Here is a 13,339-nt window from a genome sequence, read left to right as displayed (position 1 = left end):
GAATACAACCGGTATAGACCTTACAGTGAAATGCTTACTTACAAGCCCTTAACCAGTAATGCCGTTCAAGAAAATACCAAAATGCCAACAACAAAAAAAGGAAGAGATAAGAATAACAAATAATTAAAGAGCAGTAGTAAATGACAATAGCGGGGCTATATACAGGGGGTACCGGTACAAAGTCAATGTGCACGGGCACCGGTGTCGAGGTAATATGTAATATGTACAATAGTCTGGGTAGCCATTTGATTAGCTATTCATGAGTCTTATGGCTTGGGGGTAGAAGTTGTTTAGAAGCCTCTTGGACCTAGACTTGGCACTCCGGTACCGCTTGCCGTGCGGCAGCAGAGAGAACAGTCTATGTCTGGGGTGGCTGGAGTCATTGACCATTTTTAGGGCCTTCCTCTGACACCGCCTGGTATAGAAGTCCTGGATGTCAGGAAGCTTAGCCCCAGTGATGTACTGGGCCGTACGCACTACCCTCTGTAGTGCCTTGCGGTTGGAGGCTGAGCAGTTGCCATACCAGGCAGTGATGCAACCAGTCAGGATGTTCTCGATGGTGTAGCTGTCAAACCTTTTGAGAATCTAAGGACCCATGCCAAATCTTTTCAGTCTCCTGAGGGGGAATAGGTTTTGTCGTGCCCTCTTCACGACTGTCTGTAGACACCAAGGAACTTGAAGCTCTCAGCCTGCTCCACTACAGCCCCATTGATGAGAATGGGGGGTGTGCCCTGTCCTCCTTTTCCTGTAGTCTTTACTGTGTGTAGCCATACTGTGTACTACTATGTCTAATGCTATTCTATCCTCCTGTCCTGCAGGAAGCTCTGGAGGCGTGCCAGACGCGGATCTCTAAGATGGAGCTGCAGCAGCAGCAGCAGCAGGTGGTCCAGCTAGAGGGCCTGGAGAACGCCACGGCCCGGACCCTGCTGGGGAAGCTCATCAACGTCCTCCTGGCCCTCATGGCCGTGCTCCTGGTGTTTGTCTCCACTGTGGCCAACTGTGTGGTCCCTCTAATGAAAACCCGCTCCCGGTCCTTCTCCACCCTCCTCCTCATCCTCCTCTTCGCCTTCCTCTGGAGGAACTGGGACGCTCTGTCGGGCTACACGCACCGTGCCCTGCAGCCGCCCAGATGACCGAATGGAGACGTGTGTTTCTATGACTATGCGCGAGGGTGGATACTCTATCCACACACACACACACAGAGAAAGCAGGAAGAGTCTAACTGCCAATGGGATGTCGTGGTTGTCTTGACGGACGCTGAGGAATTAGTCTATCGGTTGAGCTCTGTGAGGCAGGATTTGGACTGAGGAGAAAGTGAGGGAAGGATGGAAGATGAGAATACCACTCGGTCATCACTTTTGTTTAGGAAGGATGAAACTTTGTTTACATTCAGAAATAGTGTTTTTCTTTCACGGGATGCATCGTCATACTGTTTTTATTTTCTTCTAGGGGTTAATCAAGTATATTATTGTTGTTATTTTTTTCTAATAATATATTATTTTTTACATTTTATTCAGTACCATGTAGCGTTAAGCTCCTCCCACTCTGCACAAAGAGGAGCTTGTCAAGAAACTGATTGGACGTTCACCTCAGAGGCTCAGGCCCTCTACTGATAAATGGTACTCTGATTTGGTTGCCTTTCATAAAGAAAGTGCTCTACCGGTCTGTTATTGGTAGAAAATGAAAAGATGAATGAATCCCCGCCTCGCACTTTTTCCACCGCGATGGATTCTGAGATGAAAAGGAACCTTTCTACCGAGTACTCTTTGTTTTCCGGACACAAAAGACTGACGGACATTACTTTGAGTGTCAAGCTAAGAGACTTCTCGTGCTTCCGTACTGTTTCTACTAGCAATGATTTACGTCCTATTAAATGTGTCTTTTTTTATTTTTAAGGAAAGTCAATTAATTAGGAGAGGTCATTTTAATTAGGAGAGGTGATGTAATGAATTCTAATGACTTTTAGAGAGTGGCACCAGCTTAGACAAGAGGGAGGGTTTGACAGTTAGGGCCACTCACCACAGAGCCACGAGAGACAGGTACAGATAAGGCCACTTTGCAGGAAATGTGGAGTTGCCATGATATTGCTTTCACTGGTGCTCACCCATTGTGTCAGCTGAAAAGGCATAGACTGTCTGCCAGACATAGACAACTATCTCCACTGCCATGCTACTGTTGTTCAATGCACTGCCTGTATGAAGAATGTGACTCACTCCATCACAATGGCTATGTTTAGACAGACAGCCCAATTCTGATCTTTTTTTAACTAATTGTTTTTTTGACCAATCAGATCAGCTCTGAGAAAAGTCTGATGTGAAAGTATCTAATGTGATTCGTCAAAAGACCAGTTAGTGGGTAAAAGATCAGAATTGGGCTGCCTGTGTAAACGCAGCCTTACTGTCCTATCTCTCCATCTCTCTCCTCATTGCCCTGTTTTTTCCAGCATACTGCCGTATGTGCCAAAACTGTCCTATTTCACATTGCCAGATCTGTATGTGCTTTATTAGCCAACTCCTCTGACTCACACAGTCATGACATAACAGAAGAGTTGGCTAAACTAAGCACAAACTGATATGGGACCAGGCTAATAGAATATACCTTTACAAGGTTGTCTGGGTAATTTCTCTGAGACACTCACTGCTAATAACCTGGTGTGTGTTTCCTAAACCTGGTCCTTGATTACTGCTGAATATGATGGCTCTCTATCCGTCTTATCCTACCATTCATCTGTTCATGGAGCTTCAGTCGACCTAGATGATATGAATGAGTCCTTCTGAAGTCCATTCTGACGCTTGTTTGATGAAGATAATAACTTATAGTGGGAGCTGCAGACCAGCATTCCGTAGTGTTAGGACCAGGATGTTCACGATCTTTGAAACAGTTTTAAACCAGAAACTGCACTGATTTTGTCAGTCTAATCACTAAATAGAAATTAATTGAAGTCAATGGATATTGTTATTACACACCAATCAGTTTAAAGATACTGATCATTGTTGTGATCTTGAACGTTCCCCAGGTGAGTGGCTTCTGAGTTGACCTCTGACCTTGGTGTGACTTTGCTGTGACCTCCGATGCAGCGTGGTAGGGTTGTGTGCTAAACCACTCCAGTGCCTTCTGATGTGGGATAATAAAAGTGCATTCCTGACTAACTCCTGGCCCCATGACTTGTGTGTCTGTGTTGAGGATCGGAGGGGTTTGGGGTGTGTAGCTTTCTCGTAGGATTGGTAAGCGATTATCTCCTCCATGCTGGCCAGCTCCTGCCTCAGGTTAAGGATGGTTCAGGTTAAGGATGGTTCAGGTTAAGGATGGTTCAGGTTAAGGATGGTTCAGGTTAAGGAGGAAATGGGCCAATAAGAGCAATTATTTAAAGCAAAGTAATGTTGTAAAACAGATTCTTAAACTGCCTGGACCACACTATGTCTGGATGAAATGTTTAATTGAGGAACAAAATAGGCTGAAGCACTGATGGTGTTTTAGTGTTAAATGTGAATTGATTATAGTGTGAATAAATCAGCCTTGTTGAAGTTTGTGGATTAATCCACTAGATGGCGGTCCTCATCTTTATAGCACCTTAGTTTCCTGACATGACCCACACTGATGATCTGTATGCTCAAAGTTATCAAATTGATCCTTGAAACACCATATTTACTGTGTGTGTGTGTACTTTTCCCATTCATATTCCCTAGCTGTTCATGCACCACAATGCCAGTCCATATGGGGTTGACGGGCAGTGGAGTGTTGACGCAGGCCTTGTGGAGGTGTTGTTTCTTATCTGTCAGGAAACAGGTTGGTGGGCAGAGCCCGGGCCTCAGAGCTCCACCACAGAGTAGAGAGCAGTAGCTGTTTTCACTGACAACAGAGAAAATAACAGTCTCTCACTCCAGAAGGCCCTCTCCTCACTGGGAGAGAAGGCTCAGGAAGTCTCTCTCTCTTACACGCACCAATACTGTTTAAATGCCTTTTCTTGATGCACCATATCTATATTGCATATATTACAAGACCCATGTATGACAAATACGTCTACCTCAAAACACACACACACACACACACACACACACACACACACACACACACACACGCGCACACACACACACACACGCGCGCTTCCGTAAGGTGTCACGAACAATCGAGTGTAACCACAACGCAGCACTCTTCAGTGATATCTGATCCTTGTCAGCAGTGACCCGTGATACCCCCTCTCGGTCCCCTCTATTTCCCCGGTCCCTTCCCACTCCTCTCAATCTTAATGGGGCATTAGGGAGTGTGTTGGAGGGTGTGTGTGTAGGTTTAGGCTGTACGTATGTGTGGTGGAGACTGTTGGTCCTGCGTTGCGATCAGTCAGCTCGTTCCTTATCAGACCGCTTTCCTGCCCCTCCGCGCTGTAGGATTAGATGAGCGTGAATGCGGGCCAACGTAAACACGCATAGACCCGGGCGGTGTTTATCAGCGCAAATAACATCGCCAAGTGATGATGGGAGGCGTGCACCGATCTGAGAGGAACAGAGCTGGCCCGAGAGATATAATAGTTCCAGCGGGCTTTGATAGTATCCAAACTGGCATGACGCATGGGTTAGAATGCGTCGAATAGAACAGAGTGATGGCCATCAAATTTGGTAATTGTATAAATTTTCTGTGGGCCTATCTGAACGGCTCTAGAGAGAATAAATCCATGGGTAGCCTAATCCAAAATTACGGACTCTCAGTTTGCGCTGTCACTTTTTGTTAAAAGTCCCTTTGAGCTTTTCCATGTTCTCTCATTGCATAGTTGTTCACAAGAAGCACTTCATTTGTGTTTTGGGAAAAAAATTGAAGTTTAAATGAGCAATCAGTAGTTGAAACAATAAAAATACAAATCTCTCCCCTGTTTCGCAAAAACCAGAAGCATGGGGCTGGAGAAATGTAACCACTCTCAAATTCATAGACAGAGCCATGGATACAAGCACCGAATATCCATGATATCAAAATTATACAGAGTTTCTTTATTTACTTTGTTTACAAACATTGGAGTTAAACAAGTGTAGGCTATATTTTGGATTGTGAGTGGGTACGACGACTAACCTGTACACTCTGTATATAGCCTCGGTATTGTTGTTTTGTTGAACTTTTTTTTAACTTTAGTTTATTTAGTAAATATTTTCTTAACCAACAATGCAGTTCAAGAAATAAAGTTAAGGGCTTGTAAGTAAGCATTTCACGGTAAGGTCTACACCTGTTGTATTCGGCGCATCTGGCAAGTACCATTTTTATTTTATTTTGTATTTCATTTAAAGGTTGTATTCGTCAAGAATCAATGGGTACATATTAAGTCCAAAAATGGATCTAGCAACAGCAGATTGTCCCTTTAAACTTAATCATACATTTTTGAGAGGTGCACATGTGTTGCTTTAGAATATTTATGAGGCGCAGAACCAAAAGCTCTGCTAAATAGATGTGAATGTCAAAAACCGGAAAGGTGCGCTGTGGTGCCCATCTGGTAGCACTTTCACGTAGCTTACCCCCACCGTATGGGCGCAGAGCAGACGGAGCCCTCTGCGTATCTGCAGGCAGAACTAATCTGAAAACCAAGGGACCAACTGGCCTCAGGAGGTGAGAACAGGACCCATTAACCCTAAGAGGAGCGGAACCATAGACTATACTTTCTTCTCAAATGATTATTTCCCCTCATTCCTCTCAAATTATTATTTTGTAAAAATTATTTTATTATATATATGTATGTATATATAGAGAGAGGGATCATTAACAGTAATTACACCATTATTGTTCTGCCTTGGTGTGTGGATGTCCATTACGCAAATAGCCTACAATTAGCATGCCCTAATCACAACAATGAACTTTGACTGAATACATTTTAAATTATGAAATTCCAAGGCGTAGGCCTATATACTCCCAATTAATAAGAATTAATGGGGAGTTTAGGATTGCAGCCGCTGGGAGCGGGGCTGTAGGTGGAGTGGGCAGAGAGAAGGGCAGCAGACAGCTCTGCGCGCTCAACTCTCTTCCGCCGTGAGCTGCGCTGGGAAAATGAAGCACGACTCTTATTGCGTCACTCTGTGTTTGGGTTTTGAGCAGGAAACAGCATTTCCTTTTAGATTGTCGCAGTAGGAACAAACACATTATTTTGTCCTTACTCAATGCACCCCTCCGCACAGAACACGCGGAAACCGGCCAGAAGGAAAAATGCCTCCTTCGGAGAAGATAGTAGTTCTGATTCTCGGCGTTCTGGTGCTGGAATCGGCCTGGAATGCCCATCACAGCCCGTGCCTTGCCAACGCGTTACAGATCCAACAGGCGTTCGCCTCTCCAAACCAGACAAATAACTTTGTGGTGGATGAGGTCAGCAGAAAAGTCTACCTGGCTACGGTAAACACGGTGTACCAGCTTAACGGGACCCTGAGCGTAGAAGTGGAGAAGAGAACGGGGCCGGTGGAGGACAACCTGTTGTGCCATGCGCCGCAGCTGCCCCAGGCGCCCTGCGAGCACCCCAAATCCCTCACCGACAACTTCAACAAGCTGCTCGAGCTGGACAGGGAGCAGGGGGTGCTGGTGATATGCGGCTCGGTGTACCAGGGCTTTTGCGAGCTCAGGAAGATGGAAAACATATCGGAGATAGCCGTGGAGTTCCCCCCTCATGGCGAGAAGACCGTGTTCCCCAGCATGCTGAACATCGCCGCCAATCACCCTAACGCCTCCACCGTGGGGCTCATCTTCAGGAGCCACGGGGGTAACACCCGGCTCCTCGTCGGGGCCACTTACACCGGCGCTGGGACCCAGTTTTTCCCCAAGAACCACAGCAAGGAGGACCTGCGCTTCGAGAACACACCCGAAATCGCCATTCGGTCCCTGAACATCAATGATTTATCCAGGCTGTTCACCTATGACATCAACCCGTCCGAGGACAACGTCTTCAAGATAAAACAGGAGGTGAAGCAGAAGAATAAACTAAACTTCGTTCATGCCTTCATTCAGAAGACCTACGCTTATATTGCTATCAACAATGACGCGAATATGGGCCACAAGCAGAGCCAGCCGAACAGCATACTTGCAAGGATATGCCTGGACACTGAGAACACACGAAAATCCACCTCGGAGAGCCGAAAGCTCACTGAGTCCTTCATCCAGATGCCCCTTCAGTGTGGATATAACGGAAACATCTACAACCGGCTAGTCTCCGTTCACCCCGCGGTGATCCACTCGGTGACCGGAGAGGGGCTGGAGTCGCACCTTTTCGGAGTGTTCACCAAATCGGACAGAATGTCTGCCCTGTGTGCGTTTCGGTTCTCAGATATCGAGGAGGAGATCCGTCAGGGCCGGAGGAACTGCTCCAACTCCCCCAGCAGCGATGTGCAGGTGCTTGACAGCGTCATCCAGGGTTCGGGCGCAGCATGCGTACACAAAGGAAACCTGGTGGTAAGTGAAGCATTTTACACTTCAGTGAGATCTGTATGCTTATTCGTGTTTGGGAGACTTGGTTGAAACTAATACTGTTTTGTATTATTTGATTTAGCCTAGATAAAGTTAGCAGCCACAATTACGCATGGAACGCGCATTACGGCACTGTTCGTTTCCCCAGTTTGCATAATGTCATAAAAACATTCTGTTACATTTTTCTGAAAGATTTATTTTAAGATTTATTTTATTATTGGACTTGCTACTATAAATAAATATTTCCGCAAATATGTTGCTTTTGGCAACTTGGTATGACAGTTTGAATAATGAATAACTCCAAATAATTTCTGGGCGGAAAGCTCCGATGTCACGAGCGCAGCCCAGGACGGTGATTGTGTGAAGAATCTTCCGAAGCACGCGAAGGTTATGGGAACCGTGCGGGGTATTTCTGTGAAAGTCACATCCGCGCCAGCTCATTCACGCTTAGGCCTATAGCCTATTGCATGTTGGAGAGGAAGAATGGACTTATGTATTTAGATTTTTTAAAGAAAACATTCGTTTGCCATCGATACACAACACATTCAATTAAATTACATGTAGGCTAACATTTTTTTAATTTCCCTGGGCAAAATAATTACTTCTCTAAGAAAAATATAGTAGGCCTATTTATTTTATGTGAAGCAGTGTTAAATAATCTTGGTTAATCAGTGTTGAATCGTGTTGTGTCAAATAACATTGCACATTCTCTCATATTTTACGCATGCAATTCAAGAAGAAAAGTTTATTCTTATTAACTTATAGATCATATCTATAAAGGCTGTTACTTTGACACTATAAAGCCCCACTCCTTATTATTTAGGCTAAAGCGCCCCTATTAACGGAAAAGTCTCTTAACATGAAAAGTCTTTATGCCGCTCGCGGCATCTGAGGAATGTGAAATTCCATAGTTTCATTGTGGTGAGATTGACAGGTCGCTAGTCGTGACAAACAGTCTCCAGACCACTGCGTTGACAGTCAGGTCGTAAAGATGCGGGGCTGTCCCATGAGCGGTGTTGTGTGGTACTGGCCTGCCCTGTAAGCTCCGGTAACCAGATTAGAAATCTCGACCGAATGTCGTTCTCAGCCTGTGTTTCCCCGAGGCCTGCAAATCTGCAGCTTGAAATGGTTGTGTTTTTCGTGAAGAAAGTCAGCATTGCCCCGAAGAAGAAAGGGCTTTCTTGGTTTTGCTTTTAGTCCGTGGTGACAGTGGCGGTTCTAGACCATTTCAACTGGGGGGGCCAAGCTGGGGCCAATTGTACTGTTAGAGGGGCCAGTTACGTTAAACATTATTGTTGTCATATCGTTCATAACCATTAGTGTTCTGTGTTACCACTGTCTAATAAAGGATGTAAAAAAAGAATGATAGCAAAATTAGTTATGTAAAACTGATGTCATACTCCACATTTAGGGGGGCCACAAGGGGGTCCAAAATTGTTGTCACAGAGGCACTGGCCCCCCTGCCCCCCCCCCCCCCCCCAGAACCGCCCCTGTGCGGTGACTGAAAAAATCTGATATATTTGTAGCGTTTCTGAGGGCCCTCCATTGAAGGAAAGCCAAAGACACAATTTATGATAAGCACAGAGGTCGAGAGAGGAGCGGCTCGTGGGAAAGATCTCTCTCTCTCTCTCTCTCTCTCTCTCTCTCTCTCTCTCTCTCTCTGTCTCTGTCTCTGTCTCTGTGTCTCTGTTGATTTCCACTTCACTGTGTTCATCTTCGAGTCCTTACTGTTCCTTTGCCCTCCAAAAGACTATGGACATTCGCTCGTGGAAGTCATCCAAGCATTTGAATCAAATGGAATGAATGTTTTGATATATACTCAAGTTTTCATTTTCACATGGTAAATGTTGACATCAGGCCTTCAGCTGTCCTGAACATTTAGAGGGAAAATTGCCAATTCTCAAGAAGACATAGCTTTTTAGCTTTTCATAGTGTTATAATTACATCATTATTACAGTGTAGCCTACTAAAACATAAGTGTCCAATAATGGTGTTACACTGTTTTGGGGTTATTTTTCTTTCCACTTATCTTTTTCTGCCTGCCGACATGCATGCCTGCCGGTCTCTCTTCCTGTAAATTGAGATATTTTGAACCAACTTTAAAATAAGATCTTTCTCTGTCTGTCAGCTGCAACCGGAGCAACTGGACTGTGGAGCGGCCCACTTGCAGCACCCGCTGGCCCTACGGAGGCCCCTGAGGGCCACGCCCCTGTTTGTGTCCCTGGGCCTCAGCTCGGTTGCTGTGGACAACATACACAACCATACCGTGGTGTTTCTGGGCACCAGCACTGGACGACTGCGCAAGGTCAGAGGAGATGGTTTACTTACATAATAAATCTCTCAGGAATATCCACATTTATAAAAGAGAGAGCAGTGTTTTATTTGTTATCCTTTTTGTCTTGTAAACGAAAAAATCTACAGTTGCTAGGCCTACTACCTCACAGTCTAACTATGCTGCCGGAATTTAAGAACAAACTGAATGTACCAGAGATATTCAGCCATTCTTTTATTCAGGGATGTATGACATTTATTGAAAATAAGTTAGTGTCAGGTGTAAATTACTATAGAGCTGGAACAGCAGGGAAGGGGGATTTTTCGTTTTTTTAAGTAAAGGGATCATTCCACTTATTAGGTGTCTTTTGAGTAATGCAACTAAACATTTTGATTTCACCTAATTTTAACATTCTGTCATAAAGAGCACATTCAACTTAATGAATAATGTGTTTTCCCATCTCAAGAGGTTAAATAAAAAAAATGTCTATAGTAAGTGCCTATTAAGTGCCAAATAAAGTAACAGGGTTGACCGTAACAGGGTTGACGATTTCATCTTAAATCAGCCATTAATCCCCTTGTGACAGGGGGAATGGAAGCTTGTTGTGTGCAACAGGGAGTGGAAAATGAATTCAAGCTTCACAACAATTGTTAAATTGTTAAAACATTTCTAGCCTGTCTATACATGGGTAACAGGGTTGAAGTGTTATGCTCAATCTGCTCAGTCTTCCACCACAAAACACCTGAAAATGGCCAAAAAGAGTAGAACCAGCTCACCTGCTTTTACACTATGATTTGACTATTAGATATTCAATGTTTCTTTAAAAAAAAAACATTTAAAAAGGAATAGTTTCACCATATTAAAATGAGAGTTCAGTTCACGTAACAGGGTTGACCTTAAATTAGGGATTTATTTTTTGATACCTTAAAATGAATCACTAATCACATGAAATAAATAATAATCTTCAGAAATGACTTTGTAAAAGCAACAACATAACTAGGGCTTTACAATGATGGTGAATGCACAAAGGGACAAGATAATGTCAAAATGCTGAATTTTGTCACTTTAGCAAGTCTTTATTCATATTAAAAAAATCGGATTTATTGAATTTTCCATGTGGCCTATAAAGGGCACTTCATTTAATATAACAGGCTTTTACAATTCTACATTTGTACACAATTTATACTTAAAATATGAAAGTAGATATGGCAAAAGGCACTCATTTCGTGGAATGACCCAAAGAAAAAGATGAGAAATCAGAAAATAACTGAGAAGTAGGTCTAAGAGGTGCTGACATTCCTTGTAAAGAATGACCACTAAAGAAAGTTCCCATATGACATGACTGACTGTATATAGCCTCGTTATTGTTATTTTATTATATTACTTTTTATTATTTTTGACTTTAGTTTATTTGGTAAATATTTTCTTAACTCTTTCTTGAACTGCATTGTTGGTTAAGGGCTTGTCAGTAAGCATTTCACGCTAAAGGCTACACCTGTTGTATTCGGCGCATGTGACAAATAAAGTTTGATTTGATTTGACTATCAGTTTTGGGGATTAGTGAACTACATGGAGTTCAACTAGTAATTAACTACATTTTGCAGTAGCTTGTTGTTAATATTGTTTTTGTTGCCATGTAACGGTGTAGCTAACTACAAAAATAAAATATGGGTGTAGTAGGCAATCATTTCCTTTCTTTTTCAGCACCAGAAACATCGTTTTTGTGTTTAATTGGCTAAATTTAACATTCTGTTAGCATTTGACCCCAAAATGACCTGTTCTTGAAATTTGTAGCTATGACATTTCAGATTTGCATATTATGATAATTTTTTACAAAGTAGTTTGGATGTAGTGAAATACTTTTTTCCAGTAACTTTAGTTCAGTAAACTATACTGTATGTTTCTTAAGGGTAGCTTTAGTGTAGCTTAACTTCTTCCATTGTGATGTAATCGGTAGCTGAGTAAACTATATTTTTAGATTAGCTTCCCTAACACTGCTGACTATGTAGTGGGTTGTTCCATGTCATTTCAGCAAGCCATGACACCCATCATCCCAGATTGTTCTGAAATAATTTCCGTAGTTAGAAAAATACCAGATTAGCATTCCTGCAACATTATTTAGTTGAAATATAATTTAATTTCTGATAATTTAAGTTAATTGATTGCACCCAAATTGGCCACTTTTTACAAATAATGAGAAAGACATGTTGGGGTGGGATTGGTGTGGGGCATGGGGGGATCCATGGGTGGCTTTTGAGCATTTGTTTGAATTCCTCATGTTTAACTCCATGTTTAAAAAAAGTTTGGTCCAAATCAGTTGTTAGGTACTATATTTATTGAATATTTTATGAATCCTATAAATTAAAATGGCACATTTTGGGTGCAATCAATTAGCTTAATTTCTCAGAGATCAAATTATTATATTGCAACAAAATAATGTTGCAGGAATGCTAATCTTATCTGTTTCTAACAACATAAACTTTTTCAGAACAATCTGGGATGGTGGTTGCTGAAATCCTCTTTCTGGTGCTTTTTGAGGTGGAATGACCCAAGTGCAAGGCAAGAGCATCTGCATTGACAGGACATTTGCTTTACTGTGGGTCCTGGTAGAAGGTTCAGGTTGAAGATAAAGTGATGCACTATGAATTCATCTCAGCTATTGTGAATGAAAATGTCTGCTTTTATTTTAGGACATTTTTTGGTGTGTCCAGATGTGGTACGCTATCCCTGATGCAGAAACAACTATTGTAAAAGATGAAGTAAGCTTTATGTAACATCTTTTTGAGTATGGCCCATCACACTTTTCTGGGGATCCATCATGATGTGACTCACTGTCACACAGCGTGTGTTTAAGGGTCCGTCTCTCTAATTGTTCAGCCTACAGTCTGGGAGCTCAGCTGTACAACATCTGCTGCCGCTGCATCCTATGAAAACCTCCCTCCTGCAATTAACAGAATTCCTTAATTCTGTGTCAGCAGCACACCAAGTCACCTCTGACTGAGCCAACAGACTAGAGAAGTTACAGCACTGAGAGCACCATGAGCTATACCTCTACCTCTTAGCAGTGTCTGGTAAAACCAATAAAACCCAGTCTGAAAGCTTTCTGACCATATTGGTTTGAATTAGACTGGTACCTTTTACAACGTTAGAAATATGTTGCTGGAGGGTGTCTTTTTTTAGGCCTCCTAAAAAAGCTTTCTGATTTGTTTAGCCTGTTCCGAAGATAATTGGTCATTGGGAGGGTATGTGTTTATGCCGGATGTATGGTGGTGGTTAAGGTGGTGTGTGTGTGTGTGTGTGTGTCTATATGGTCTACCTGATTGCATATTTAGGTTTTGGAAGGGGGGGGGTTCTGCCTGTGTCTTTATGCTACTGAGTGAAAGGGGTTTGATGTTTACCCAGTGTGCATACCCCATACCCCATACCCCATGACTATGTGCTGCGTATGTTCTCACAGAATTAGTGTTTATGTGTGTGTGTGTTTGTGTGTGTGTGTGTGTAGGGGGGGGGGTGTTAATATGGAGCATGTACTATGTGTTGCCTGGGGTACATACAGTATGTATCTTGCGTGTGTTCATGTTCGACACACAGTAGGTCTATGTGTGTTTTATGGTTGGTGTGTGTGTGTGTGTTTGTGTGTTTGTG

At 43.0% G+C, this 13,339-nt stretch overlaps 2 protein-coding genes across 15 annotated transcripts in view; both read left to right on the top strand.

Annotated features, from left to right (window-relative positions):
* LOC115168427 (transmembrane and coiled-coil domains protein 1) overlaps positions 1-3,164 on the top strand; it is a 105,605-nt gene extending 102,441 nt beyond the window's left edge. For all 14 annotated transcript variants that reach the window (XM_029723697.1, XM_029723687.1, XM_029723686.1 and 11 more), the window contains one exon: positions 819-3,164. In XM_029723697.1, the coding sequence (XP_029579557.1) occupies positions 819-1,133 (315 nt within the window). In that variant the 3' untranslated portion in view covers positions 1,134-3,164. The remainder of the gene's footprint in view (positions 1-818) is intronic.
* Positions 3,165-5,973: 2,809 nt separating this feature from the next.
* The window catches only part of plxnd1 (plexin D1), a 109,477-nt gene continuing 102,111 nt past the window's right edge, over positions 5,974-13,339 (top strand). The window contains exons 1-2 of the mRNA XM_029723685.1: positions 5,974-7,407; positions 9,551-9,727. Coding sequence (XP_029579545.1) covers positions 6,178-7,407; positions 9,551-9,727 — 1,407 coding nt within the window. The 5' untranslated portion in view covers positions 5,974-6,177. The remainder of the gene's footprint in view (positions 7,408-9,550; positions 9,728-13,339) is intronic.

The sequence above is a fragment of the Salmo trutta genome, chromosome 30 (genome assembly GCF_901001165.1).
Source record: "Salmo trutta chromosome 30, fSalTru1.1, whole genome shotgun sequence".
Classification (NCBI taxonomy): Eukaryota; Metazoa; Chordata; class Actinopteri; order Salmoniformes; family Salmonidae; genus Salmo; species Salmo trutta.
Note: the sequence above shows the minus strand (reverse complement) of the source record. Positions and strands in the feature narration are given on the sequence as shown.